At 37.4% G+C, this 25,067-nt stretch overlaps 5 protein-coding genes across 6 annotated transcripts; 4 read left to right on the forward strand and 1 right to left on the reverse strand.

The window, feature by feature from the left end:
* Window positions 1-2,048: 2,048 nt before the first annotated feature.
* On the reverse strand, window positions 2,049-6,216 carry LOC142555754 (uncharacterized). Of its 2 annotated transcripts, none has more exons than XM_075666829.1 (5): window positions 5,793-6,216; window positions 4,086-4,612; window positions 3,554-3,700; window positions 2,872-2,988; window positions 2,049-2,773 (listed from the first exon to the last, which is right to left on the reverse strand). In XM_075666829.1, exons 1-5 carry the CDS (start codon window positions 6,079-6,081, stop codon window positions 2,174-2,176), a joined length of 1,680 nt encoding a protein of 559 aa, XP_075522944.1. In that variant the 5' UTR covers window positions 6,082-6,216; the 3' UTR covers window positions 2,049-2,173. The 2 variants fall into 2 exon arrangements, with proteins under 2 accessions (XP_075522944.1, XP_075522943.1); XM_075666828.1 differs by having other exon boundaries at window positions 4,086-5,290.
* Window positions 6,217-6,557: 341 nt separating this feature from the next.
* Window positions 6,558-11,560, forward strand: LOC142555755 (uncharacterized). The gene is given in 8 exon segments (XM_075666830.1): window positions 6,558-6,919; window positions 7,690-7,764; window positions 7,831-8,344; window positions 9,058-9,443; window positions 10,106-10,184; window positions 10,187-10,331; window positions 10,434-10,578; window positions 11,185-11,560. Coding segments are annotated over 8 exon segments (1,620 nt in total). The 5' UTR covers window positions 6,558-6,772; the 3' UTR covers window positions 11,314-11,560.
* A 134-nt stretch (window positions 11,561-11,694) lies between these two features.
* LOC142555757 (homeobox-leucine zipper protein HOX6-like) lies at window positions 11,695-13,388 on the forward strand. The gene is made up of 2 exons (XM_075666832.1): window positions 11,695-12,814; window positions 12,985-13,388. Exons 1-2 carry the CDS (start codon window positions 12,521-12,523, stop codon window positions 13,291-13,293), a joined length of 603 nt encoding a protein of 200 aa, XP_075522947.1. The 5' UTR covers window positions 11,695-12,520; the 3' UTR covers window positions 13,294-13,388.
* A 423-nt stretch (window positions 13,389-13,811) lies between these two features.
* Window positions 13,812-15,216, forward strand: LOC142555756 (uncharacterized). The gene is made up of 2 exons (XM_075666831.1): window positions 13,812-15,027; window positions 15,105-15,216. Exon 1 carries the CDS (start codon window positions 13,955-13,957, stop codon window positions 15,002-15,004), a length of 1,050 nt encoding a protein of 349 aa, XP_075522946.1. The 5' UTR covers window positions 13,812-13,954; the 3' UTR covers window positions 15,005-15,027; window positions 15,105-15,216.
* A 231-nt stretch (window positions 15,217-15,447) lies between these two features.
* LOC142555758 (early nodulin-like protein 8) lies at window positions 15,448-16,511 on the forward strand. The gene is given in 3 exon segments (XM_075666833.1): window positions 15,448-15,919; window positions 16,003-16,254; window positions 16,257-16,511. Coding segments are annotated over 3 exon segments (576 nt in total). The 5' UTR covers window positions 15,448-15,717; the 3' UTR covers window positions 16,379-16,511.
* The last annotated feature ends 8,556 nt before the right edge of the window (window positions 16,512-25,067 follow it).

Genomic DNA, 25,067 nt, shown 5'->3' on the forward strand with positions numbered 1-25,067 from the left:
ATTCAGACTATTCTTTTTATCGGAAAAAACTCGAATATTTTAAGTTATATTTGGATGAATGAATTTCAATTTCATTTGATTACTTAAATGAATTTATTATATTAAATTAATTTCAAATAAACTCATCTCTTCACGTAAATACAACGATGATCACGACAAATTTGAAATTTTATATTCTTCAAAATTTTCTCAAATCAAATCACTCTATCTCCAACTGAAATAAGTTCATTCGAGTGCAACTTTTTGTGTGTGATTGTGTGTATAGATCTATTTAAATTAACGTGGATGTAGGCAACTCAAAAAAGAAAACGGAAAAATGAAATCGTAATTGAATTCATATTTGAGATATGCAAATTTAATTTATACTATCGATCAAAAAATATATTTATATAATGATAATTATCTTCGCAAAAAGGATGGATATTTCAAATATCTTCTTGCAGATAAAACTTCACTCGGAACATGACATCAGATAGACGGGTTTTATTTCGGTTCGATTTGTTTTGGTTTTTAATGAATTAAGAAAAACGGTTTAAATTTCTGAAAGAAATTAAAAATATTAGAATTTTATTTTTAAAAAATCTAATGAAAAATTACAGAAATCTATTTAGTAGAAACTCGATATATTCGATTTGACTGGTATTTTATAAAACAACCGAAATAAGATCGAAAAACTTATTTATATGATTTTTGGTTTAAAAAAATCGGATTTATGAATTAATCAAACCTATTTTCGAATTAAATCGTTATTATCATTCATTGTGGTTTAATCAAAATTTCGTCTATCTCTAGGTTTGATTCTATTGTTATCGTTTCAAATTTATTTTAATTTTTATTTATCATTATTAATATAAATTCATGTATTGTGATATTTTATCAATGTTAATTGGTTTTTTTGATTTAATTGATATAAAAAATAATTATATTTTATCCTTGAAATTATATATATATATATATATATATTATATTATATAATATATACTGTATTATTAAAATAACAAATCAATGCATTAGAATTCAATCCGAGTCAAATGTGCTTCGTTTCCGAGCAGAGCTAAAATAGTTGTGCACGAGAAGAAATTGAATTAGGTTTGTTATGGCTGACAAAGTGATAAAATATGGCGTAATCGGTGTTGGAATGATGGGGGAGAGAACATCTCAATAACCTTTATCATCTCAAGCCTCGAGGGGTTGCTGTGGTTGCCATAGCTGATCCTCATTTGCCTTCCCAACAAGAAGCCCTGGGTCTTGGACGATCATTTAACCGGCCTCTTCTGGTTTTGCTTGACTTTGTTTGTGTGATACCCAAATGATGCGCTTTTATTTGTGGATTCGAAGTTTTTTGCGAGCCACTAGGAGCTTCTAGATAGTGGGTTGTGCGATGTTCTGGTTGTTTCAACTCCCAACACGACTCACTATGAAATCTTGATGGATATCATCAAATACCCGAAACCCCATCACGTGTTGGCGGAGAAGCCTCTCTGCAAATCTGGGCATCTTCAGTTTTTATCGGCAGTAAGAGCAACGGGGGCTCAGCCACTTGATGTAGATATGCATGATGGATTGGCTTCTGTAGCTATAGGAGTTGCGGCACAATTGTCAATTGCGGAAGGCCGAGTTGTGACGATTGATGAAGTTATGGAATGAGCATTCATTTGACATGCATTACTTTAGTTTACCATTTTCTGCTCAACATATGTCATATATGTTCGAAGAATCACACAAATGGGCAGTAAAGCCAATCTAGAGCATCTCCCGCGAAGCAAATGTAAGCTTCATTGAAGTCTATGAAACGGCGAGTGTTATTTCAAAATGGTGCATGCTTCATGTAATGAATCTCTACTAGTTTGGGACAAGGGTCACCGGATGTTGGCTCAATAGTAACGTATTGAGGGGGGAATGGTTTTACTCCAGAAAAATGTTGATAGTACAATCGCACTGTTAATGTCATATGTTGTTTGAATTGTTGGTCCTTTACAGATAATATCATCCTATTGATTTTCAAATTTCTCTTTTTTTTGTCCCCCTTGATCACCCACCTTTCATTAGTAAAAATAAAATTTAAATATCAAAATTAAAACAACATCGAGTTTTCTGTGCAATATCTTACTCTGTTTCTTCAAAATTTCATAACCATAGAGCAAGCAAGTATTATATACAATAATAAATCTATCTACAAAGCAATGGCTTTCTTTAAAAGATTATATGCCGCAAAAATAAGCAACATCACTGCTACTTTTTTCGAAGCTAGCGCCCGGAGATTTATCCTCAAATGATGGTGTCTCATGAATTGCACCCCGGATTCCCCCAACCAGATAATCCAAGAAACAAGAGAAAATGAAACCACTTCCACGGTTTCCTTAGGTCCATACACGCTTCTTATGCCACTTGGCACCTCCACATATGACCAACCATGACCTCCTTGAGTGAAGTGAACCTGGTTTAGCCCAAAACACTCGTTCATCCAACTCGATAAATTGACGAGCAACTTTGCAAGCCATGCAATCTCATCATCAGAGATGGGACGTTTCATCGAGTCACCCTTGTATCTAATCTCAGCCCCCATTTGGTTACCAGATCCTCTCGGCTTGAAGATTTCATGGCATGATTGATGGCATTGTCTGAACTCCAATGCTCCAGATGACGACTTTATAATTGGGCCTCCAAACAACTGGTTTACTTGGGCTTTCAGTGAGTCAAGATTTTGTAGATTCTGAACAACATTGTTTCCAGAAAGGGATTGCAGCTCAGACTCCGCTCGCAACAGAAAGAGCTGGGGAAAAAGTCTCACAGGTAAACACAATGTGAAGTGAAGCAAGGGGTGTGGGCGGGTAAAAAAAGTAGCAAGATTAGAATTTATATAGCTCAAACCTGAAGCAAATGATGTCCACCGTCTTCACCATCAGCAAACAGTTGTAGATCTTTGTTCCAGTTCTCACATAAAAAAGATCCATCTGCATTGTTCTCGCATAGGCCATACTCCCAATCCTAAATGTCTCCAAAACCAGCAAAATTTATATACAGGCTATAATATCGATGCACACATTCTAAAAACTAGTTTTCTATGTCACAATATAGACTAGAATAATGCTTCCTAACCACGAATACACTTTCGAAAATTATCTCAATCTGCCGCAAGACGTCTGATAATGTTCCCTTAATCCAAATGAACACAACTTCGAAATTATTTGAATCTGGCAACGAGACAGTCCGTGATGCCTTGGCATGTGTATTAGAAGAGTGGCCAAAATTTGAAAGCAATAATGAAATCCCTTAGCAGCCACAATGGCTTTTATCTGGATAATGATCAGAAGACTCAAAACTTATAACATAGAGCAAACATACAAAGAAAATGAAAACTAATTGATGTGTTTACAAATGCATAAAAAATCTGAAGTGAAAAGTTGAAGGCACCAGGGACATAATATACAAGATATTTCCCTCCAATAATAGAGAGGTGATCTTCAGAACTAACATTTAGGGGAAAAAATTCCTGGAAGAAAAGGTCTAGACTCGGAACATCTGACAAAAAAAAACGAAAGCAAAGGCATACCTGCAACTGCCGGCGAATTGTGGGAACAAATCTGTTTAAAGTATTAAGCATCGATTTAGATGATCCTGTAACTTTTGAATGGTAAACAGTATCTGTGTTTTTTAAGAGATCCATAAGCTCATTAGACGAAGTTAAGATGTTGATAACCTGCGAAAAAAATTGATAAAATAATAGTTAATCAGGTAAACGGTACTACTGGAGATAATGTAAATAGTATAATTTTTTTTTAATTTTTGATTATTTAGTACAGGAAGAAAGAAAAACTGTCCTTGGTCACGAGAAAAAGAAGTGGAATGTACGGGAAAAAAGCAGAAAATACGAAACATAATTAATCAAATTTCTTGCGAAGACTAGATGTCAAGTTATATACAAGTTAACATTCTTGCTGTTTGATTGGTGACTTTTTTTTGCATGTTTTTCACTCAGGAAAAAAAACATAAACATAAACTAATGATGTTTTGATGCAAAATAAGAGTGAAACAGATTAATGAAACAAAAAGCTATCTTGAAATGTTTCTGGAGAGAAATAGACCTTTGCAACCATCTGAACTATAACTTCTGTATCCGTGTGCAGGAACTTGTGTGCAAATCCAATAAAATGCATGACTAAAGAGCTGTAAAACAGGTAGTTGGCCAATACATATCCCTGCCAAGAAGCCGAGTATTCATGAGATGATACTCTTGTGACGCTTTTGGCTGTTTTATTTGAGATTCCAGAAAGTTCATCAAGATCAGGAAACTCTTCAAAACTAATGGACCAAGGTTCCATGTGATTAACCCAAAGCGAAAAAACTTGCGATGCATTCTTTATAGATGTTCCCACAGGACAAAACAGAAATGTTCTCAAAATAAATCTGTATAAAGGCCTCTGAATCAGCAAGTTCCAAGATCCATTGGAATGCACGCTAGGTGCAACATCACTTGACTTGACAAGATCAACCAAACCTGATACCCTCCATCCAGGACTCCCAACATGATCAATCTGATCAGACTCTTTTGACGGTGGGATCGAATTCAAATTCAGATACTTGACAAAAACATTTAACACATCAGCGAGTCCTGCAGCAGGTGGAGTTTCACCCAGAACAGAGTTAAGAGGAAAAGTTATTCCAAAGGACTTGCACAAACCCACAGGCAGGGGTGAAAAGTCATTATCAACCAACCAAAAATGGATAAATGTATAAACCACAAATTCTGCCCGCTCGATCGCCGAATTATCATAACCAGTAGAATAATGCAGTATGGAACGATAATATGCTTGATGCGTATTCAGGTCGCCAAAAGGAACAAATGAATGAAGATAGATGTATATTAGCTGTATATACAAATTACTCTCGGTCTTCTTTTCTGTTCCACGTTTGGCATTTGAAAGACCAGGGAATGATTTGGACCAGTTCTCCAACCTAAATTTTTTAGTTCTCTGAACCTTCACAGCCTCTGTACTCTCACTATTTCCACTACAAATAGGAGAATAAGCAAACCAAAAGAAGTAGTATTCAAAAACATTTAATTGCACCTGACTTGAATAGGCCTTAACTGAATCTTCCATAACCCTACTTTCGAACAACGGGCATAAGTTAGCCAAACCTAAATAATCTCGTTGATTTTGAAGCATGTACCTAACCCATTCTGGCAGGCGTTCAACTGGAAAAACATACTTAACAAGAGACAGTCGGTCCACTTCATAAATTGAGGACAACAACACTCCATTTGGTGATAGAAGGTTCAAGAGTTCACCTGCAAGCACACAGAAGCATGGGACATAGAGAAAAAACATATCAGTCTTCCCGAAAAATTTGAAAAAATCCCTATAACCAAATATGAAGTACGAAAAGGAACATGCAAGTCTTCCATTGATTTTCAAAATCTCCAAGTAAACACGTCTAAAATAAATAACAGAAAATTTCAAACTACTGAAGAAATATAATGAAAGTAACTGCGTCACTGTCTATCTTAGTTGATACAGCAAGCCAAAAGAAGAAACAAAATCATATCAACAATCGACAACTACAATGCAATAACACTTCACTGTTCCAGAAAGGAAACAGCTGAAATTAAAAACATCAAATTATCACCATAAAACAGATCTTCGTACATAATCCTATATCGACTAAGCGAGTAAAGCCACGAAAAAGCATCATAAATTCCCGAGATCTTGCGAAATTCAGCTCGTCCACACAGCATTTCAAAATCAATAAGAAAACCAAATCACGACATTGGTGCGAACATATAACCTAACCTGTAAGCTCCAAATCATTTTCCGTAGCAGCAATATCGATCCATCCGTTAGTAAAGTGACGCCTCAGAGCTGAAGGAGGCGACGAATCATCGAAGCCAAAGAGCCTGCAAATTAGGGACGGGAAAGTGATGGAGAAAAACCATCTCTGTTGGTTGGGGGTGTGCCTCCGGAGAAAGGACTCCACGGCAGAGCAAGCGTCGGAAATCTGTGGCGGAGACGTCGCGGCGGCCACGGCCGAGGCCAGCTCCGTGCACTTGTTCTGCGTGTCGGTGGCGTACGAATGAAGCATCGTGTGTGCGTTGAAATATGTACGTACGGCGAGGGTTTTGAGGAGATTTTGATTTTCGAATGAGGGAAAGGTGTAATGGCGCTTTGCAGGAGAAGAAGCTGGGAAAAAGGTGACGTGGCCTTGGGGCTGGGCTGGGTCGAATATGGACGAAAGAGAGGTTAAAATGAACGCGACACGTGTAATTTGTAAAGTAAGTAATAATATACTTAGATATATGATAAACTATTTTAATGATTTTTTGTTAAATTAAAATTTTAAAACTTTAATTGTGATTACAATAAATGTATGTAAAAGTAGAGAAATGCTACCCTGCACAATCATGGTGTGTACCATGATGGGCGCCTCATTTTTCTTTTTCTTTTTTTTGTTTTTTAAAAATTAAAATTACCAAAAACACAAGATTATGAAATCATGGCCTTCCACCCCGTCTCCCAAATTTTCTTTTTTATTATTTTTTTTTGTTTTTTAAAAATTAAAATTACAAAAAACACAAGATTCTGAATTATGTCAAAATACAAGAAATTCGAAGAAGTTCGAGAAAGGAGACGGAGAAAATGGGAGTTCTAATAGTGGACCCGGCTCAAGATCGAGGCTTGATTCGAATTATGACAATATACACGATTTGGAGGATGATTCTGAAAGTTTGACAGTTTCAAGATTGAATCTTGATTGTGATGGAGGTAAAAAAGTGATGGAGAATGTTAAAGGGTCTCGTTCTTATGACAATAATGATTTGGATAATGCTGGTAAACGGCTGGAGGAGCTTAGAACTAGAGTTGAAGAGCCAGAGTTGTCGGAGGAGCACATGAGCGTCAATATTCAGCGGCAGGAGGATGAGGTACTCAGTTAACAATGCTTGTATTTTGTTCGATCTTGAGAAATATTGTATGTGCCTTTTTTGTTTCTCTGTTATTTTTTCGTTTTTTATTTGATAAATGTGCTTCTCCAATGGAGGATTCACCTCTGTCTGGTGCGACGAGATCAGCTATATACTTTTGTATCGCTTTGAAACTCTTGCTATATTACCTGGTGAAATCTTTGTATTATAATTTTACATAACTTCTACGAAGAAGTATATCCTTGTTGGTATGATTGATCTAGAAAAGCTAGCATCATTCTATAGCAAAACTTAAGCATCTTGAAACTAATCTAAAATGGAGGAACAGGGCTACTTTGCTAACACATTTGATGCTATTGAAGCTAGAAGACTCAGTTACAAATGTGGAAAACTTACCTTGATTATCACCTAAGTAAAGCATTTTAGATATACTTACCTTGCTCATCACCTAAGTAATTTTTTTGAGAAAAATTATGTAAATTTTATCTCTCCAAAATAATTATTTTAACAAACCTTTTCATTTTATAAAACATGTATGTATAAAAAAACATTTTTACCAGATATTCTCACTTACATGTGAAGTGTTGCTTCGTTGCTTGTATGTCAATGAACAAGGCCATAGCATGCATCAGTGGAACAGCTATTTTTTTCTTTTGTTTGATCCTTGTTAGATGTTGGCAGGTCTTTGGAGCACGTAGATTTTGTACGTCTGTTTACACTTCACACTGCAGTGATCTATCTCTCAATGTCTGTGTTTTTTATTCTTGCAGCTGCTAGCTCTGGAATACATTTATGGAGATGATATTGTCGTCTTAGACAACCAGAGTGGCTTCAAGTCGTTCCAGGTTATTTCACGATTGATAAATATATTTTTTGTAGAAAGAAGTTCCAACAATGATTTTGTTTTGCAGATTCATGTCCATGTTGAAGTGCCAAAGGGACTTAACGTTGTTGCAAAGTTTTGCACCTCCGACAGCCTTGAGAAAAGAGATGGCTGCTCTCTGGATTTCTCATACTCTTTCACTGTTGAATATCTTCCACCAGTTATATTGTCATGTTTACTACCTAAATCATATCCTAGCAACCTAGCTCCTCACATTACCTTATCTGCTCAATGGCTGAATTCTGCTAAAATCTCCGATCTCTGCTGCAAGTTCGATTCTATTTGGAAAGAACAAGCGGGCCAAGAGATTATTTACCAATGGGTGGAGTGGTTACGCTGTTGTACCCTCTCTTATCTTGGGTTTGACCATGAGATGATTCTTGGGCCTTATGATGTAAAGAATGGAGATATATGGGCAATCGGTGGAAGTGTGTCCCCTGATGTTGACATTCCTCTACTGAAGAGTTACAATGATGAACAGAGCCATGAGAATTTCTGCAGAAACATTCAAGAATGCAAAATCTGTTTTGGCGAGTTTTCTGGTATTTAATCTAGCTCTCTGCAACTATTGTATAATGAGTGGTTTATTTACTTCATATTCCCTGAACATAGTAAGAGTGTATGTGGTTTAATGACATTGTTGTCCCACAATTTGTTTCATCCACTCACACAATCAAGCTCTATCGAGAGAGTATATAAACCTGCTGGATCTTTTGGTTTAGGTAGCATTGAAGTAGTGTGTTGTGGGATGGATTGATTAGATAATATCATGAAGTCTCAAATTATGAAAGACAAGTGTTGGAAAACCTAGTTGAGCTCCATTTTCTATCAATTAAATCTCAATTTTATGGAATAAAATATTTTTCTCGATGGTAGCCTTGATATCTTTGGTTATATATTTTATGGATTATATTAGTCCTTATTGAATCTCTACTCCTAATTTAAAGGGAAGATATTGGCTCATAAATCATGTAATTCTTCAATCATGAAAATCAATGAACAAGATTATTGCTTCCACATTTTCTTGCTATAAGACATGCCTAGAAACCTAGGACCATTGGGAGCTTAAAAATGTGTTAAAGATGTCAGGGTTTGGTGTTACGATACATCAGGCAAGCCCGGGTTACAGAAGATGATCTAGGAGTTTAACTTTTGAATTGGAAAATAGCTAGAATCTTAAATATAATATCAGCTCAGAAATTGGCATTCTTATGATTCTTTGAAAATAGTTTCTTACATTGTTGACTTGCACCAGGCTCAGAGTTCATCAGGCTTCCATGTCAGCACTATTATTGCTGGAAATGTATGAAAACTTTTTCTGACATGCATGTAAAGGAAGGAACGGTAATGAAACTGCAATGCCCTTACACAAAATGTGGGGGCATAATTCCACCTGGTTTACTTAAAAGATTACTGGGTGAAGAAGAGTTTGAAAACTGGGAGTCCCTTATGTTACAGAAAGCACTTGATTTAATGTCAGATGTTGTTTACTGCCCGAGATGTGAGACAGCCAGCCTTGAGGATGAAGATCACCATGCACAGTGCTCGAATTGCTACTATAGCTATTGTTCACTTTGCAGGGAGCGGCGCCATGTTGGAGTTGCATGTATGACACCAGAGATGAAACTACTTGTTCTCCAGGTATAGAGTTTCCACGTTATGTGAACTTTATTTACGGTAATTTTGATGCTAGTGTGAAGCAGAACTTGTGGTTCAAATCTGGATATAATGAAAAACCCACAATACTATTTCACAATGCAGCAGAGTGTCAAAAGTCAAGTATGATGTATTCAGTGTATATATGATTTTAATATGAGAAAGTGCTGCAGATTGTAAAATATGATTATCTTTAAGGAAGCCCTCGTTAATTCTCTTATTTTAAAAGGTGTTCTAATTTTTCATTCCAACAAACTTAAATCAGAAGTTAGTAATTATTACACTAAGTTACCCTTGGCATGTTAAGAAACTGTTGAATTACTCTTTATTTTGTTAGTTTTGATCGGCTGTTGTGTCACCTAATATTTTTGTAGATAAATCCATAGAATGCATATTTTTTGTATTTGGAAGTATTTTTTGGTTGTGCTTGCATAATTTCAACTGTGATGTATTTGAAATCGTGAAAAAATGGTTGATGATTAAGTTTACAAATGAAAATATTATTTCACGAAACATAAATTTAATTTAGTTTTCCAACTGTTAAATTCTGTTCATAGTTTCTTGTTCATCTGTTTCTCCTGCGTTTTGTAAGTACCTTTCTAGAACTGGTATATTTACTTTTGCTGGGTTCTTGACCTTAATATCAGGAGCGACAAAATTCATGTCAAATGAAAGATGAACAAAGGCGTCGAGAGCAAGATATGATCAGTCAGATTCTTAGTGTAAGGAGATAAATCGTTTCGCAAAACAATGCCCCTCTTGTAAGATGGCTATATCTCGTATTGAAGGCTGCAATAAGATGGTGTGCAATAATTGTGGACAATATTTCTGCTACCGTTGTAATCAGGCAATTTCCGGATATGATCATTTCAGGTTTGCTGTCTGCTTGGACACAATATAGTTCAATTCTGTTTGAAAATTTGTCAGTAATTATCTGTTGAACTTTCTGAATATATGATATTTCATCTAACGTAGGAATGGAAACTGTGAATTTTTCCCAGCAGAAGAAATTCAGAAATGGGATGAGATGAATGGTCGGCAAGTTGCTGGACAAATGCAAGCACAACTATTTGCTGATCATGCTCATCCGTGTCCTAATTGTGGTCAGGACAATGTAAAGGTGTGTGAAAGTATCGATTCATTTATTTGATTGATACGAAGTAGTTGGATTTTGTAGGAACAATTTCAGTATTGCCATGTCTCAAGTCACAAGAGGAAGCAACGACTTGGATACAAGTAGGAAACTGCTACACGATACCATTGGATCAAATTTTATCATTATCAAACAGAATTAAATTGAGCAAAAAACCGTTTGTTGAAAAGTGTAGGTGTGAAATCATTAAGAAATAGGAAAGTGTATTTGTTGGCAGGCATAACAAACGATCCATTTATCTAAATTGTTGATGCATCGTGAATAAGCAAGGTTTGATTTGTTGAAGGGGTGTCGCAAGAACTCGTGAGCATGAGCAACAATCGTCAGATTTTTGTGGTGCTTATTTTTACTGTCTGTTAGAAGTTGTAGCAGTAAATTTTTTAAAAAATGTACAGTCTTGTCCCTTCCTTTGTTTACATGACCATGGTTTTGGATAGTCTCCTATATGCAAATTCTCATTGCTTTTATTCTATACAAACTATCTTATTTTCAGAATTATTCGTTTGTCTTATTCATTTGTCTAAGTTCTTGGTCAACTATTGCCTTTGCCTAATTTTATTGTAATCTTGACAGGTGGGCAATAACAACCATATATTTTGTTGGGCATGCCAAAACCATTACTGCTACTTGTGTAGGAAAATGGTGAGGCGCAGCTCTCAGCATTATGGTCCAAAGGGTTGCAAGCAACACACTATTGGGTAGATTTCAACGCCTTACACGGCTCAATGTACAAGGTAGAAGAGGCTGTACCAAAGTATAATCTATATTCCTCATGAGTTTTTCTTCATTCTTTACCAGCAACCGATTCGTGCGCGCGTGTATATCGTGTTGATTATTTCTCTTCCTTGTCTGGGGACAAAAATGAGTTTGTTAATGATTTAAAATAATAAAATCTAATGTATTGTATCATTATCCAAAGGAAATAAGTATCTAAAGAATTGATTGAATAGTTAGTGACTAAAATTAGTTATGCTAAGAGGTATTTTTCTGGAAATCAAAGAGGCCACATGCTGTGCCCGAAGTGAACACTATGACCCTTCAGTTTGTATATAATCATCGATGAGCAAAACATGTGGATTCTTCTTTGGCCCTCAAATAATTTTTACTTTTTGAAACTACATCGGAAGTCAGGTATTGAATATACGTTTAATTAACCTGTTTTGGATTATCAATGAGATCTTAGTTCAATTACAACTGTACACAAATGTAAAACGAGTTTATTATTATTTGAAGAAATTATCTTGAAAATTCTCCTAAACCAATGCCATTGGAGAACTGACTCAAGAAAATTCCTCAAATCAACGGCAAAGAAGCGTCCAAATATCTAAAAGACGCCAGGGCACGTGGCACGAATCCATTTGGTCTTCATTGGACAGCACAGACCAACGTTGTCTGCTTACAAAAATGATTTCATTCAACGTGTCGACCTGACAGTGACGTTCTCTAATTTCGACATATTTATCTGATTTCTTGAACCGATACGTATCTTAATCGAGCCAAAATTTTGTGGAGTAGGTCTGAGTTCAATACAAATCTCACCCAGTTAATTTAAATGATTTTGTTACCACATAGATCAGCAACAAACCAGGAATCTCGACCTTATGATTGTTTGTGTATATATATATTTTCGTTTCGTGAAATAGTTTTTCAGACACAAAGTTTTACTTGGATTATAATTTCTACAGAGAGAAATTTCACGAACCAATTTGAAAAGATTCATGTTAGGCAAAGCAGACACTTGTTATCTCAAAAGGCACAAGTTTTAAGTCGAGGCCCACCAACATGAACAATAACATACGCACCATATATTGGGCATCAAAGCTCCAATAGTGTCGCTCGCCAAACTAATCATATATATTCCTAGGAATTCGGAGTTACCAGGGTAGAGTGGTGAAGCAACTTAGAATTCATGTCTACTATTAAGAGGAGCAAAAACAAGAGCAGACGGTTTAGTGATGAACAGATCAAGTCTTTGGAGACGATGTTCGACTCAGAATCGAGGCCAGAGCTACGCCTGAAAATGAACTTGGCTAGCAAGCTTGGGCTGCAGCCTAGACAAGTTGGCATTTGGTTCCAGAACAAAAGGGCCAGATCGAAATCCAAGCATATCGAGAACGAATACGCCATGCTTAAAACAAAGTTCGATGCGTTGTCTTCCCAGTTTGATATTTTGAGGAAAGAGAATCAAACCATGCTCCTCCAGGTAGTAAATAAATAAATATATATATATATATATATATATATGTATATATATATGTACTGACAGTCAATGTTTTTATTGATGCATAGTAATACGAGTAAGAAGAAGCTTTATGCGAGAATCTTTCAGATCGTGTAAATATATGACAAATTTTGTTCCTTCACAAATTTCAGCTGCAGAGGCTTAGAAATATGGCTGGCCAAAAAGATGATGAGGTACAAGACAATTACCAGGATCCCATGAGGACAGCAACTTCTGCGAAGCCCGAAACTCAACGAGCTCATAACAACGAGCTTTACGTGCCCTCGTGTTATGATGCAGGCAAAACTGTTGATTACATGGAGGAGACTGATTTTCTGAATGTGGCAGACGTTGCACAAGATTCATTAACATCACCGGATAATGGATGCAGCTTCGATTCTTGTACAGTTCTTGATAATCCTGGCTGCTGCTGCTCACAGACACAGTGGTGGGACTTCTAATTTTGAACTCGAGCCTGAGGGCTTTGTGAGACAGCGCACCGTTGTCCTGTAAAGGTTGGAGTATATGGAACTCAGCTACATAAAAGGGTTTTGCATATCCATTTATGTCAAATTTTACCAGTACAGCATCCCAGTTCTTGCAATACATGATAAAGAGTACAGAATCCAGGATCGGCAAAGTATATTGCTGGTATTCAAAACTTCTATTTATTTTTATCGGAGTGGCCACTTGAGTGGTTTAGAGAGTGATCCACCTTAAATAGAATGAATGAGCTGGTGCTCGTTTAACTATCATCTTCTCTAAAGTCTTCGTCGAATGGGAAAAAAAATCAAAAGGAATCAACCAGGTGAAATAAAAAAAGACGTCCAATTAAACACATGTCATGAGAAAAGACAACAACAAATGATTTGAATGAGGTTTCCGATTATTACATTTCAAAACATTTGTCTGCCTCTTGCCATTCATTAAAAAATATTTTTGTTTTTATTTTTAATTATAGCTTTAAAGAATATTTTAATATCGTTTTTGTAACCAAATAATATTTTTTTTTAATTTTTTTTAATCCATTGAGTTTTGCAACCAAATCAGCTGGTGCTGCCTACTATCAGAATTATATATGTATATGTTTGTTTATCCGCAAAGAGCTCTCTTTTACTAACAATGGCGTCCCTATCGTCTCCTCCATTCCACACCTCTCTTTCTTCTTCTGCACTGTCAGCTCTGAGAAATTCTCACCCACTCACCAATGCCAAAACCATTCCCTCAACAATTCAACACCTTTCATTTCCATCATCGAAAACCCTATTTCCGAATTTCAAACCCTTCAAATTCGCCGCCTCTTCCTCCACCACAGCCGTCGAAACCGACTCTTCATTGGAATCTCTCAAATCCCGCCTCAAGAAAGGAGAAACCATCTATGGCATCTTCCTCCTCACATTTTCGCCTACCCTTGCCGAGATCGCCGGCTTGGCTGGCTACGACTTCGCCGTTGTGGACATGGAACACGGTCATGGAGGAATCTCCGATGCACTTCCTTGCCTCCGTGCCCTCGCCGCCACCAACACCGCAGCCATCCTCCGCATTCCAGAGTCCTCAGCCGCCTGGGCCAAAAAAGCCCTCGACCTCGGTCCTCAAGGGATCATGTTCCCCATGATCGATAGTCCCAAATCAGCCCGCAAAGCTGTCTCATACTGTCTATTTCCTCCTAAAGGCGTCCGCGGGTCGGCCCACCCGATTGTCCGGGCCTCGGGCTACGGCATTGACGAAGGGTATCTCAGCAACTACGAAGAGGAGTTGTTGATAATGTGCCAGGTGGAATGCGAAGATGGCGTGAAGAAAATCGATGAAATCGCGTCAGTGGACGGCGTTGATTGCATACAGATGGGGCCGCTGGACTTGAGCGCAAGCATGGGGTATTTATGGGACCCAGGGCACAAGAAAGTGAAGGAGGTACTGCGGGGAGCAGAGAAGGCTGTGCTAAAAGCAGGTAAAGCACATTTATCTGGTTTCGTGATGCCGCATGACGGGGCGGAGGAGTTGCAGCGAAGAGGGTATCACATGGTGGCGGGGGCGGCGGATGTGGGGTTGTTTAGAAGTGCGGCGGTGGAGGATGTGAAGAAATTCAAGAAGGCTGCTAATTTAGCGAAACAGAAGCATGATGAGGAGAAGGAGAAGAACGAAGATCACGAGGAGAAATACTGGAGTGAATGAGTTTCCTGCTTAGTGAATGAATGGTCTTTTATCAGATTCTTTTTTTTTTTTTTTTTTTTGCATCATTGTATAAAACTAATTTTTATTCCTCTGGCAATAGGAAATAATGACTTTTACTGGGATAATGTTGAAGGGGTAAACGATTCGAGTCCAATCTACATTGAGTATATTGTATTCCACGATGATGATTATTGGATTTACAGTCTCATTCACCCATTGACTACATATCGGTCTTGATTCAAGGGGACAGAATGAAGTTAATCGCTGGTTTTATAGCAAGTTGTTCATAAAATGTTGTGATAGAAATAAGAAAAACGAAAAACATAGAATCTCAAGTGAAGTTGAATCAGAAATGATGAACGTGGAAGTTCTCCAGAAGCTATGGATGCCCTGTGTTGTATGGAAATGGTCGACGCAAGCTGCCAAGTTAAATACTTGCACAAATGGTATCCACCTATTGCCGTTCAATCTTTTCACAGCACTAAATATAGTTGGCGCAAAAATATTTTTTTCTTGAACATGGTTTTTTTGGAATTATTTTTTTAAAAAAAATTAAATTAAAATTTTATGTTTGGATGAAGTATTTTTTTAAAATTTTGTGACTTTATCTCCCAATCAGTGTAAACACATCCAATAATATATATATTTAACTATTTATTCTTTCATACGATCACAGAATTTTTGTGTCCTCTCTTTAGCTCGAGATTTACCAAATGGCTCATCTCTCAAAGCTTCCAAGATTCATAAATTTCTTTCATTTTTCCATTCTTTTTCTTGCATCAATCCAAACAAAAGTATTGGGCAATACATACAAAGTTGGAGATTTAGATTCATGGGGGATTCCCACTTCTTCAAATCCACTAATCTACGACATATGGTCAAAATATCACAATCTCAAGATGGGAGACTCCCTCTGTAAGTACATTTATTCTGAATCACTAGATTCTTCCTACGGGTGAGTGATTCGTGTTTGTTTTGTAATTTGTTTTTGTGGGCAGTTTTCTTGTACCCTCCAAGTCGAGATTCGGTCATCCAAGTCAGAGATGTTGAATCCTACAACAGTTGCAATCTGAAAGATCCAATCTTGCACCTGAAAGATGGCAACTCTTTATTCAATATCACGAAGCCCGGAGATTTTTACTTCATCAGTGGAGTCGAAGGGCACTGTGAAAAATCACAGAAGCTTCACATTTTCGTGTATGGGAATGGATCTTATCCAATTTCATCGGCGCCGGCACCCGATTCTGCTGCTGCTCCGCTCCCTCTTATCCTACTGTCTTTGGCTCCATTCCAGTCCAGGCTTCTGCTTCGTCCTTCCTCAAGATTCCCGTCTTTATGATTTCTGCTGCAATTATTTCTTCTTATATGCCATAATCTTGTTTTATTTTTGTTTTGATTCATGAAATGATCCTTGAAATGAGGATTTAATTTGTCGGCAAATTGAAATTTACTATCGAGTCTGTAATATATTTTTTTCCATTTGAGAAATAAACTTTCATATGATATATTCCATGAACTCTATTGCTTTTTTGGTACCTTATTCTTTGTTATGTATATTTAAATAAATACACTTCCTTCTTTACAAAAAGTATTTTGAAATCCCCTTTAATCATTGAACATGAACACCCAACACTATCTTCGAAAAAAAAAAGAGGAAATCTAACAATCATCCTAACAAATTTTATATTATACAAAAACCCCTTCAAAGTTGCAACTAAAATTATCATGCCGTTGTGTTAAAGCTAATTATAAAATTATAATTTTGTATAAAAATATTTACTCTCGGAAATCTCATAATCAATCCTGAAGTTTGAATAGTGGCCCGTAGTGTCCCCAAGTTAAACATGAGATTGAATCATTGTCGCATGGTCAGATTGGTTTAACCCGAATCAGCATTTTGTCCCTTCCGATGCATCCATCACGAGTTTTCTATGCCTTCCATGCTTACTTATGGACAGTCAAGCTTGAGGTCTTTAGGCCATCCAAATTCTTCCAAGAAAGCTAACACAACTCCATTTGACCAACCAAACCCTGTCTGTGTACGAAAACATAACAAATTAAGCATAAAAAACTATAGCACAAAGTGTTAATTTGTTTTAAATCTCTTCGACTCCGAAGTAAAATATGACTTACCTGGGGTGTGTATTCCCCACCTCCTCCAACCTCTCCACATTTCCGTACGTCATATTTCTCATGCATCGTTCCCCGTTTTCTTGAATGCTGCGTAGTTTGTTCTGATCCACTTCACTGCAATATCTTGTGCAATAGCTCGTGCTTTCTCGGATCCACACCTAGCAAGGCCTTCAACAATCATGTGCTGAAGCGGCGCCCAACCATTTGGAAAATCCCTGATATCATCAAAACACACAAATTCAGAGGTTACATAAATCTTGAAACAATTATTATCACTTTTGGAAAAAAGTAGAAGCCATTGTGCGAGTCACCATTGTTGTCCTGAATTTGTCAAAGAAGTCGCTATCCCAGCTGAATGAACCAGCCCTGAAGTCTGGAGACTACTAATAACTTTATCCACTATCTCAGCACCTAAACATATGCATAAAATAAAAGCAAAAAATTATGGTCGTTGATGCACAAAACTCATTTACTTTTACGAAATCATGAAGTATCAAAGTTTAGTAACTAAGATGCAGAGAGATATTTTGTTTTGTATTGGCAGAACATAAAGTTAATCATGAAAGAGAGTAAGCCAGAGTATAAAATTCAGATTATTTTAAGTTAATAAAGGTTATTCAACTACCACTGTTTGGCCTCCTGATAGATCCAGCCTTTCTTGCGCTAGATATTTTGGGGGAGAAATAACATGGGAAAGGATGATCTTTAAACATGTAAAAATTATAAACAAATAAGTTACTTCTATAAAATTTCTGAACACTTAAATACAGGTCTCAGAGTCTGAATCTGATGGGGTAGATAAAGCTTCTCTATCCGTGAAATGGAAAATGGATATGGTATGTAAAAATCTGAAGATTCCAGACCTGAAACAAACGGCTGGATCCACAAGGGAACGAAATTTAAGGCAAATAGTTTCTTATTCTGGCTTGAACCATACAATGTAATAACATCCTGAAAGCCCATAAACCAAGATCAAGAACCGAAAGATATTTGATAACAAGATAGGATATAACTCTAGTCAATCTCCATGGCACCAGCTTTTATACATTTGAATAGTGTTAAATGTGAAGAGGGAAACCGAAGAAGATGAACTCTGCATATTATTTCGAACAGAAAGAAAAATAGTTGTGTGTGAAATTACAAATACTAGACCAACTACTGTAACCGTAAAGTTGCTAAAAGCCTAAAATAACAAAACACGTTTTGTTGCTTCACAGTAAGAAGCCAATTACCAAACTAACTAAGCCCCTCAACATACCCCCTTCAAGCTTGGTACAGATTTCGAGTACCAAGCTTGGACAGTAGATAATGGTGCTGATCTTTGCCTAGGCTCTTGGTGAAGATGTCAGCAAGTTGATCAGTAGAAGAAACATGAGCAGTCTGAAGAAGTCCCAGCATGATTTTCTCGCGGACGACGTGACAATCGATCTCAATATGTTTAGTACGTTCATGATACATAGGATTAGCAGCAATATGAAGCGCTGCCATATTGTCACAGTAAAGAGTGGCTGGTTGATGAAAAGTGACTCCCATATCATGCAAGATACCACGAATCCAAACAATTTCGCAAGTAGTGGTTGCCATGGCTCGGTATTCGGCTTCTGCCGATGATCTTGACACTGTGTTTTGCTTCTTGGTTCTCCAAGACAATAACGAACTACCAAGTTTAACACAAAAACCAGTCAAGGAACGCCTCGTCATAGGACAGGAAGCCCAATCGGAATCACAATAAGCTGAAAGAACCATAGAATTTTGGGCTGGTAAGAAGATCCCAAGACCAGGAGAGCATTTCAGATATTTGAGTACTCTGACCGCATCATCCATGTGAGATTGCTTTGGCGAATGCATGAATTGGCTGAGATGTTGAACCACATATGATATGTCAGGCCGTGTGATGGTGAGATATATTAGTCGACCAACCAACCGCTGATAAGAATCAGGACTGAGCAGCAAGGGGTCAGAAGCACTCCCAGGTTTGGCTTGATCAATAATGCTATCCAATTCTTTAGTGGTCAACTTCTTATTCTGTTCCATCGGAGTCTCAAAAGGTCTGCTCCCAGATATACCGGAATCTGCAATTAGTTCTAAAGCATACTTGCGCTGATTGAGGTATATGCCTTCGGATGATCTAGCAATCTCAATGCCCAAGAAATATTTTAGCTTACCAAGATCTCGGATTTGCAACCGAGAGTGTAAGAAAAGCTTCAATTCTGCAATCAACTCTGAATTACTTCCTGTGATGACAATATCATCCACATAAACCACCAAGATAGTGATATTCTGGGAGTCACGTTTGGTAAATAGAGAGTGATCATGGTGTGATTGTGTGTAACCTGCATCCTGCATGATGCCTGCAAATTTATGATTCCATTGTCGCGAAGCCTGCTTAAGGCCGTACAAGGATTTGCGCAAACGACATACTTTATGAGGATTTTGAATGTGATAACCAGATGGGAGTGTCATAAAGATCTCCTCATCCAAATCACCTTGAATGAAAGCATTAGCCACGTCCATCTGAGTTAATGGCCAATGATTGCTAGCTGCCAAGCTAAGCAAGCAGCGTATGGTGACGATTTTGGCAGTAGGAGAAAAAGTGTCATGGGAATCGATCCCCGGCTGTTGTGTATACCCTTTGGCAACCAAACGAGCTTTGTATTTGTCAACGGATCCATCCGAATGATGTTTCACTTTGTACACCCATCGACAACCAATGGGTTTAACATTATCAGGAAGATCAACCACATCCCAAGTCCCATTCGAATCCAAAGCGGCAAGTTCTAATTCCATAGCCTTTTGCCATCTAGAATCCTTTATTGCCTCATGATAAAAGCGAGGTTCTGAAAATGAAGAAATAGCAGCTGCAAATTTTTGATAGGCTGGAGAAAATTTGGAATAAGAAAGGTGTTGAGAAATAGGATACAAGCATTGAGTGGAGTTGCTGTGATGTATTGTAGGACAAGAAAAATCTCTGGTCCACTGAGGAATGATTTTCGTTCTAGAAGATCGTCTCAGTGGTAATGGATGATCACCATCAGGTATAGAAGAACTTGGAGACTCAGTTATAGATTGACGAAGGCAGTCATCTTCAAAAAAGGTTTTTGGACAAGACATCGAGGATGGGAATGGGAAAACAATTGGCACCTTGTCATTAAAAGGAAATATGTTCTCATGAAACACAACATCTCGTGAGACAAAAAATTTCTTGGTTTGAATATTCATGACTTTATATCCTTTTTGAACATTGGAGTATCCCAAAAATACACAGGCTGCAGCACGAGCTGAAAATTTATGCTCAAAAGGAGAAGCTACAACATAGCAAAGGCAGCCTAACACTCTAAGATGATCATATGTTGGACTTTTGTGAAACAAGATCTCAAAAGGAGTTTTGTTTCCCAGTAAGGGACTTGGTGTTCTATTGATTAGATAAACTGATGTCAAGACACAATCACCCCAAAACCTCAAAGGGAGAGAAGCTTGGAATCTTAAGGATCGAGCTATGTCAAGGATGTGTCTATGCTTACGCTCAACCACCCCATTTTGTTGTGGAGTGTAAGGACAAGAACTGAAGTGGATAACACTTTGTGAGGCAAAACAATTGCTACATTCTGATTTGAAAAAATCAGCAGCATTGTCGGACCGAATAGATTTAATATGAGTAGAGAATTGGGTATGAACCAAGGCAAAGAAATGTTTAAGAATTCCCAATACATCCAGCTTGGATTGCATTAAGAATACCCATGTCCCTCTTGAAAAATCATCAACAATTGTTAAGAAATATTTCTCCCCATTGTACGTAGGTGTATTAAATGGACCCCAAATGTCCATGTGTACAAGTTGAAAAAAGGACAAGGTTTTTGTAAAACTTGACTTGGGAAATGCAAGTTTGGATTGCTTCGATTGAGGACAAATTGAACAATGATTTATTGATACAGTTTTTTTTAGAAAATGTAACAATTGCATCCTAGAAACTGACATATGTCCTAACCTTTGATGCCAAACATCACAATCAATTGACATTGAACTATTACGCACAAAATTATTCTGGTAATGCAAAGTATTGCAACTAGAATTAGACAAAGGTAACGAATTTACAGTAGGTGATGGATTGAAGTGCTGAATCAAGTGGTCAACAAGATGGTACAGTCCATTCCTTTCTTTACCAATCCCAACTATCTTCCCACTCGTTAGGTCCTGAAATAAGCAAAACGAAGGATAAAAAGTGACAGAACAATTGTGAGATTTGGTAAGTTTGGAAACAGACAATAGATTGAACTGAAAATGGGGAACACCAAGCACATTATGCAGGGTGAGTAAGGGAGACAGGGTAATAGAACCAATGTGGCTAACAGGCAGCTTATCACCATTTGGCAATTTTACAGAATTAGATGAATCGGCCATGGTTTTAGCATCTTGCAGCAATGATAGACGCCCAGTCATGTGTTCATTTGCACATGTGTCTATTATCCAGTTTGTCAATGCTTTCGAAGTATTATTACCTGCCATATTAGCAACTGGTGTACTTGTTGGATGTATGTTATGGCCTCCTAACAGCTCATTATTTCAGCATACTGCTCTTGAGAAAAAACTGAAGTAGGTGCAATAGGAGCATGTGACCCACTTTCTTCTGTCAAATATTCTTTAGGAGCATTATCTTCAGCCAAGTTCACAGCTGTAGTAGGTTTCTTTGGTTTTACAAAGCCCCTTGGATTTTTTCTATAGTCACCACCACGAGGTTGCTGCCCATATAATCGATGCTCTGATGGATATCCAACTAGTTTATAACACACAGCTTTAGTATGTCCTGTCCAATGGCAATGATCACAGTAAGGCTGATTTCTCTTTGAATACTCATAATATGATTGATTTTTCTTTGACTCTTCAGGTTTGTATTGTGTTGAGTAGAACACAGATGCTGGTTGAGGGATTACGGACATCAATGATCTGTGAGATTCTTCTTGTGATATAATAGAAAAGGCTTGCCCAACACTCGGAAGTGGACTCATCATAAGAATTTGGCTACGAACCACCATATAACTATCATTCAATCCTATAAGAAATTGAAGTAATTTTTGTTGCTGATCATGACTCACATACTTCCTTGCTGTATCACATTCACAGGAAGGGAGCGTTACCAATGAAGCATACTCATCCCACATATTTTTGAGTTTTGAATAGTAAGCTGAAATAGTACTATTTCCTTGAGTTAATCTGCTTATATCACGATGAATCGAAAAAATACGAGAACCATTCACTTTATCAAATTGCTCTTTCAAATCATCCCAAACCATTGAAGCATCTGTTGAATATACAATCCCTTCGTAGATCTCCTTAGATACAGTATTCAGAAGCCATGACAGAATTAAAGCATTGCATCGTTCTCACTGCGGTAAAGAACCATGTCCAACCGCAGGGCGTGGATATGATCCATCGATGAACGCAATCTTATTTTTAGCCTTCAATGCTATTATCATAGCTCGACTCTAAATTCCATAATTTTCTACTCCAAGCAATTGATCATTCACCAAATTCATTCCTGGTGTATCGGAAGGATGCAAAAACAAAGGATCGTTGAAATTACCTGAATTCGCCATGATTTAGAGCTAGCACTGATCAATCAAGCTATTTGACAGTCGTTATTTCAGTCTGATTCCTATCTATCGCCTCAATTTTTGGATTGGATTGGAAGAGCTGGAATCGTAACGCATTCCATCCGAGTAAGCTAGAATCTGTATTGCATCGAGGAGTGGGATCGAAAACCTGGCTCTGATACCATGTTAAATGTGGAGAGGGAAACCGAAGAAGATGAACTTTGCATATTATTTCGTACAGAAAGAAAAATAGTTGTGTGTGGAATTACAAATACTAAACCAACTACTGTAACCGTAAAGTTGCTAAAAGCCTAAAATAACAAAACACGTTTTATTGCTTCACAGTAAGAAGCCAATTACCAAACTAACTAAGCCACTCAACAAATAGCCCAACCAGTAGTCAACCCATTGTCCCATTTCCGCATTCCAGAGAATTGAAGTCATGGCCTTCTTTCTAGCCTCCGAAGCCTTTCTAAAGCATTCTGCTGTACCAGAATCTCCAATACTGTGTCACAGAGATGAAATGTCGAGTTCCATCTTTGTTGAAAACAAAAGGAACAAATCACGTCATTCATTGAAAAAAAAGTTATGAATGGAAACTATAACATTTAATATAAGAACTCGGTCCTATAGTTTGGAAAATTTCATACGGTAGTTGATGACTCTGGCCATGGTTTATTCCACATTGCATAATAACGACTTAAAGTTGAACCTTCAGCATCCTCAATGATAACCTTATGTATCCCTTTGACAATATGAAGGCTCGTGAAATAACTAACACTACCGAAATTGAATGTAAGAAGTGAATTCCAACGACCAGTTAGATACTATCAATTACAAAAGAACGATCTTCTAATACCCGAATTCAAAAAGTCATGCTCCTTCAATAATGCAGGAAGTGATTTCGCAACCAGCTCCTTATCACCTGTCCGATCGTATATATCTATGTCCATTGAACTCAAGAGAGGAGGTTGACTGCAAAGTGTACATTATGGAGGAATTTTACATTGGGAAATGGAGTGACTTTCAATTTTACAAACAGCGTGAAAGAAATTTAGGCAATAGCCCTTACCCTTGCACCATTCAGAACATAACCAAATTCATCTATAAGGGAAATAAGATTATAGACAATCCCTTTTGCAGTGTCGTACATTTTACTTGCTAACAATCCCCTGCATCGCACCATGTCAATTATCAACGTGCTGTCAACAGAAACAAACACGTGATGAACGATAAAAGGAGACACCAAAAAGGATACAAAGAAAAGTAGTTTGAAGTTGAATCAAACCATATTCCATTCTTTGCCAATTTTATCAGATTATAAAAATACTGGAGAGTAAAAAGAAAAAAAAGTAATAGCCCAAGTCATCACTTAATGTCTCATAAAGAATGATATTGTAGGAATCCATGCCGACTATGTATATTCTGGTTTTGCCATTGATGCTACACTTGCAGCTGCATCATATTTGAGATGAGTCCTCAAGTACGTGAAAACAGACAAGTAGGAGTCCAAAAGGCCAAAGGCAAAACATAAAACGAAGAAGGAAAGTAAAAACAAACCACCCAGAACAAAAAAAAACCTTATCACCCAATAAGAGTCCCAGTAATAAACCTCCCGAAACCTGGATCCAGGAATTATAATCGGGCTCTTCAGCGGCAGCAACGTATGATAATCGGGCAAGTGAAAAACCCCGTTTGAAACTTTCCTGTTCAAATTACTCCAAAGGGAATGCACTTCCAAAGCCCAAGCTCTCATCTCCGGGCTCTTCACTTTCGGCAAGAAGTCTTTAGGCTCTGGAACAAAGTCCACTGGCTTTACATGCACCAAATCCTCCTCCGAATCACCGAAATGTTTCTCAATAAAGCTGTTCAATTCTTTTACAGGAACAGAACCATTCTCCGTCCTTGGAAGCTTGTGAAACTCTTGAATCGTGATTGAAAGATTGTTCTTCAGCGACAAGTCGACGTAGAGCCTTGGATCAAACCCATTGTGTCCGTAAGTTTAGTATGCCGTTTTTTGGACAAGTTCGAGAAAGATGACTAATGGGGTAGTGTGGATTACAGGGCGCCGATCCGTTGGCTTACATGCCTTCCCCGTGACAAAAGTATTGGCCGTGATGACTGGCACTGCTGTAAACGAGAAAATCAGAGCTACAGCTACTACAAGATTCAGTATAGCGTTTTGAGCCATTTCTTGATTCGAAATTTAAGGTTTATCGTAAAAACAATGGCTTGATGTCATGTATCTATATTTGTAATCGCTTTTTGAAAAGAAAAAATTATATCTTTTTTTATGTTAAGCTAAATAATATATTATTTTGTGACCACACATGTTCCATGTT

Source organism: Primulina tabacum, chromosome 9 (assembly GCF_025594145.1).
Source record: "Primulina tabacum isolate GXHZ01 chromosome 9, ASM2559414v2, whole genome shotgun sequence".
NCBI lineage: Eukaryota > Viridiplantae > Streptophyta > Magnoliopsida > Lamiales > Gesneriaceae > Primulina > Primulina tabacum.

What these genes read in the sequence shown, in the direction of transcription:
- LOC142555754 (XM_075666828.1), bottom strand. Translation starts at nt 6,081, where the DNA reads ATGCTTCATTCGTACGCCACCGACACGCAGAACAAGTGCACGGAGCTG. An exon ending in TAGTTCAGATGGTTGCAAAG is followed by an intron (nt 3,701 to 4,085) that starts GTCTATTTCTCT and finishes TTTTTTTCGCAG; the next exon opens with GTTATCAACATCTTAACTTC. An exon ending in GTGGACATCATTTGCTTCAG is followed by an intron (nt 2,774 to 2,871) that starts GTTTGAGCTATA and finishes CTTTTTCCCCAG; the next exon opens with CTCTTTCTGTTGCGAGCGGA.
- LOC142555757 (XM_075666832.1), top strand. Translation starts at nt 12,521, where the DNA reads ATGTCTACTATTAAGAGGAGCAAAAACAAGAGCAGACGGTTTAGTGAT. An exon ending in ATCAAACCATGCTCCTCCAG is followed by an intron (nt 12,815 to 12,984) that starts GTAGTAAATAAA and finishes CACAAATTTCAG; the next exon opens with CTGCAGAGGCTTAGAAATAT.
- LOC142555756 (XM_075666831.1), top strand. Translation starts at nt 13,955, where the DNA reads ATGGCGTCCCTATCGTCTCCTCCATTCCACACCTCTCTTTCTTCTTCT.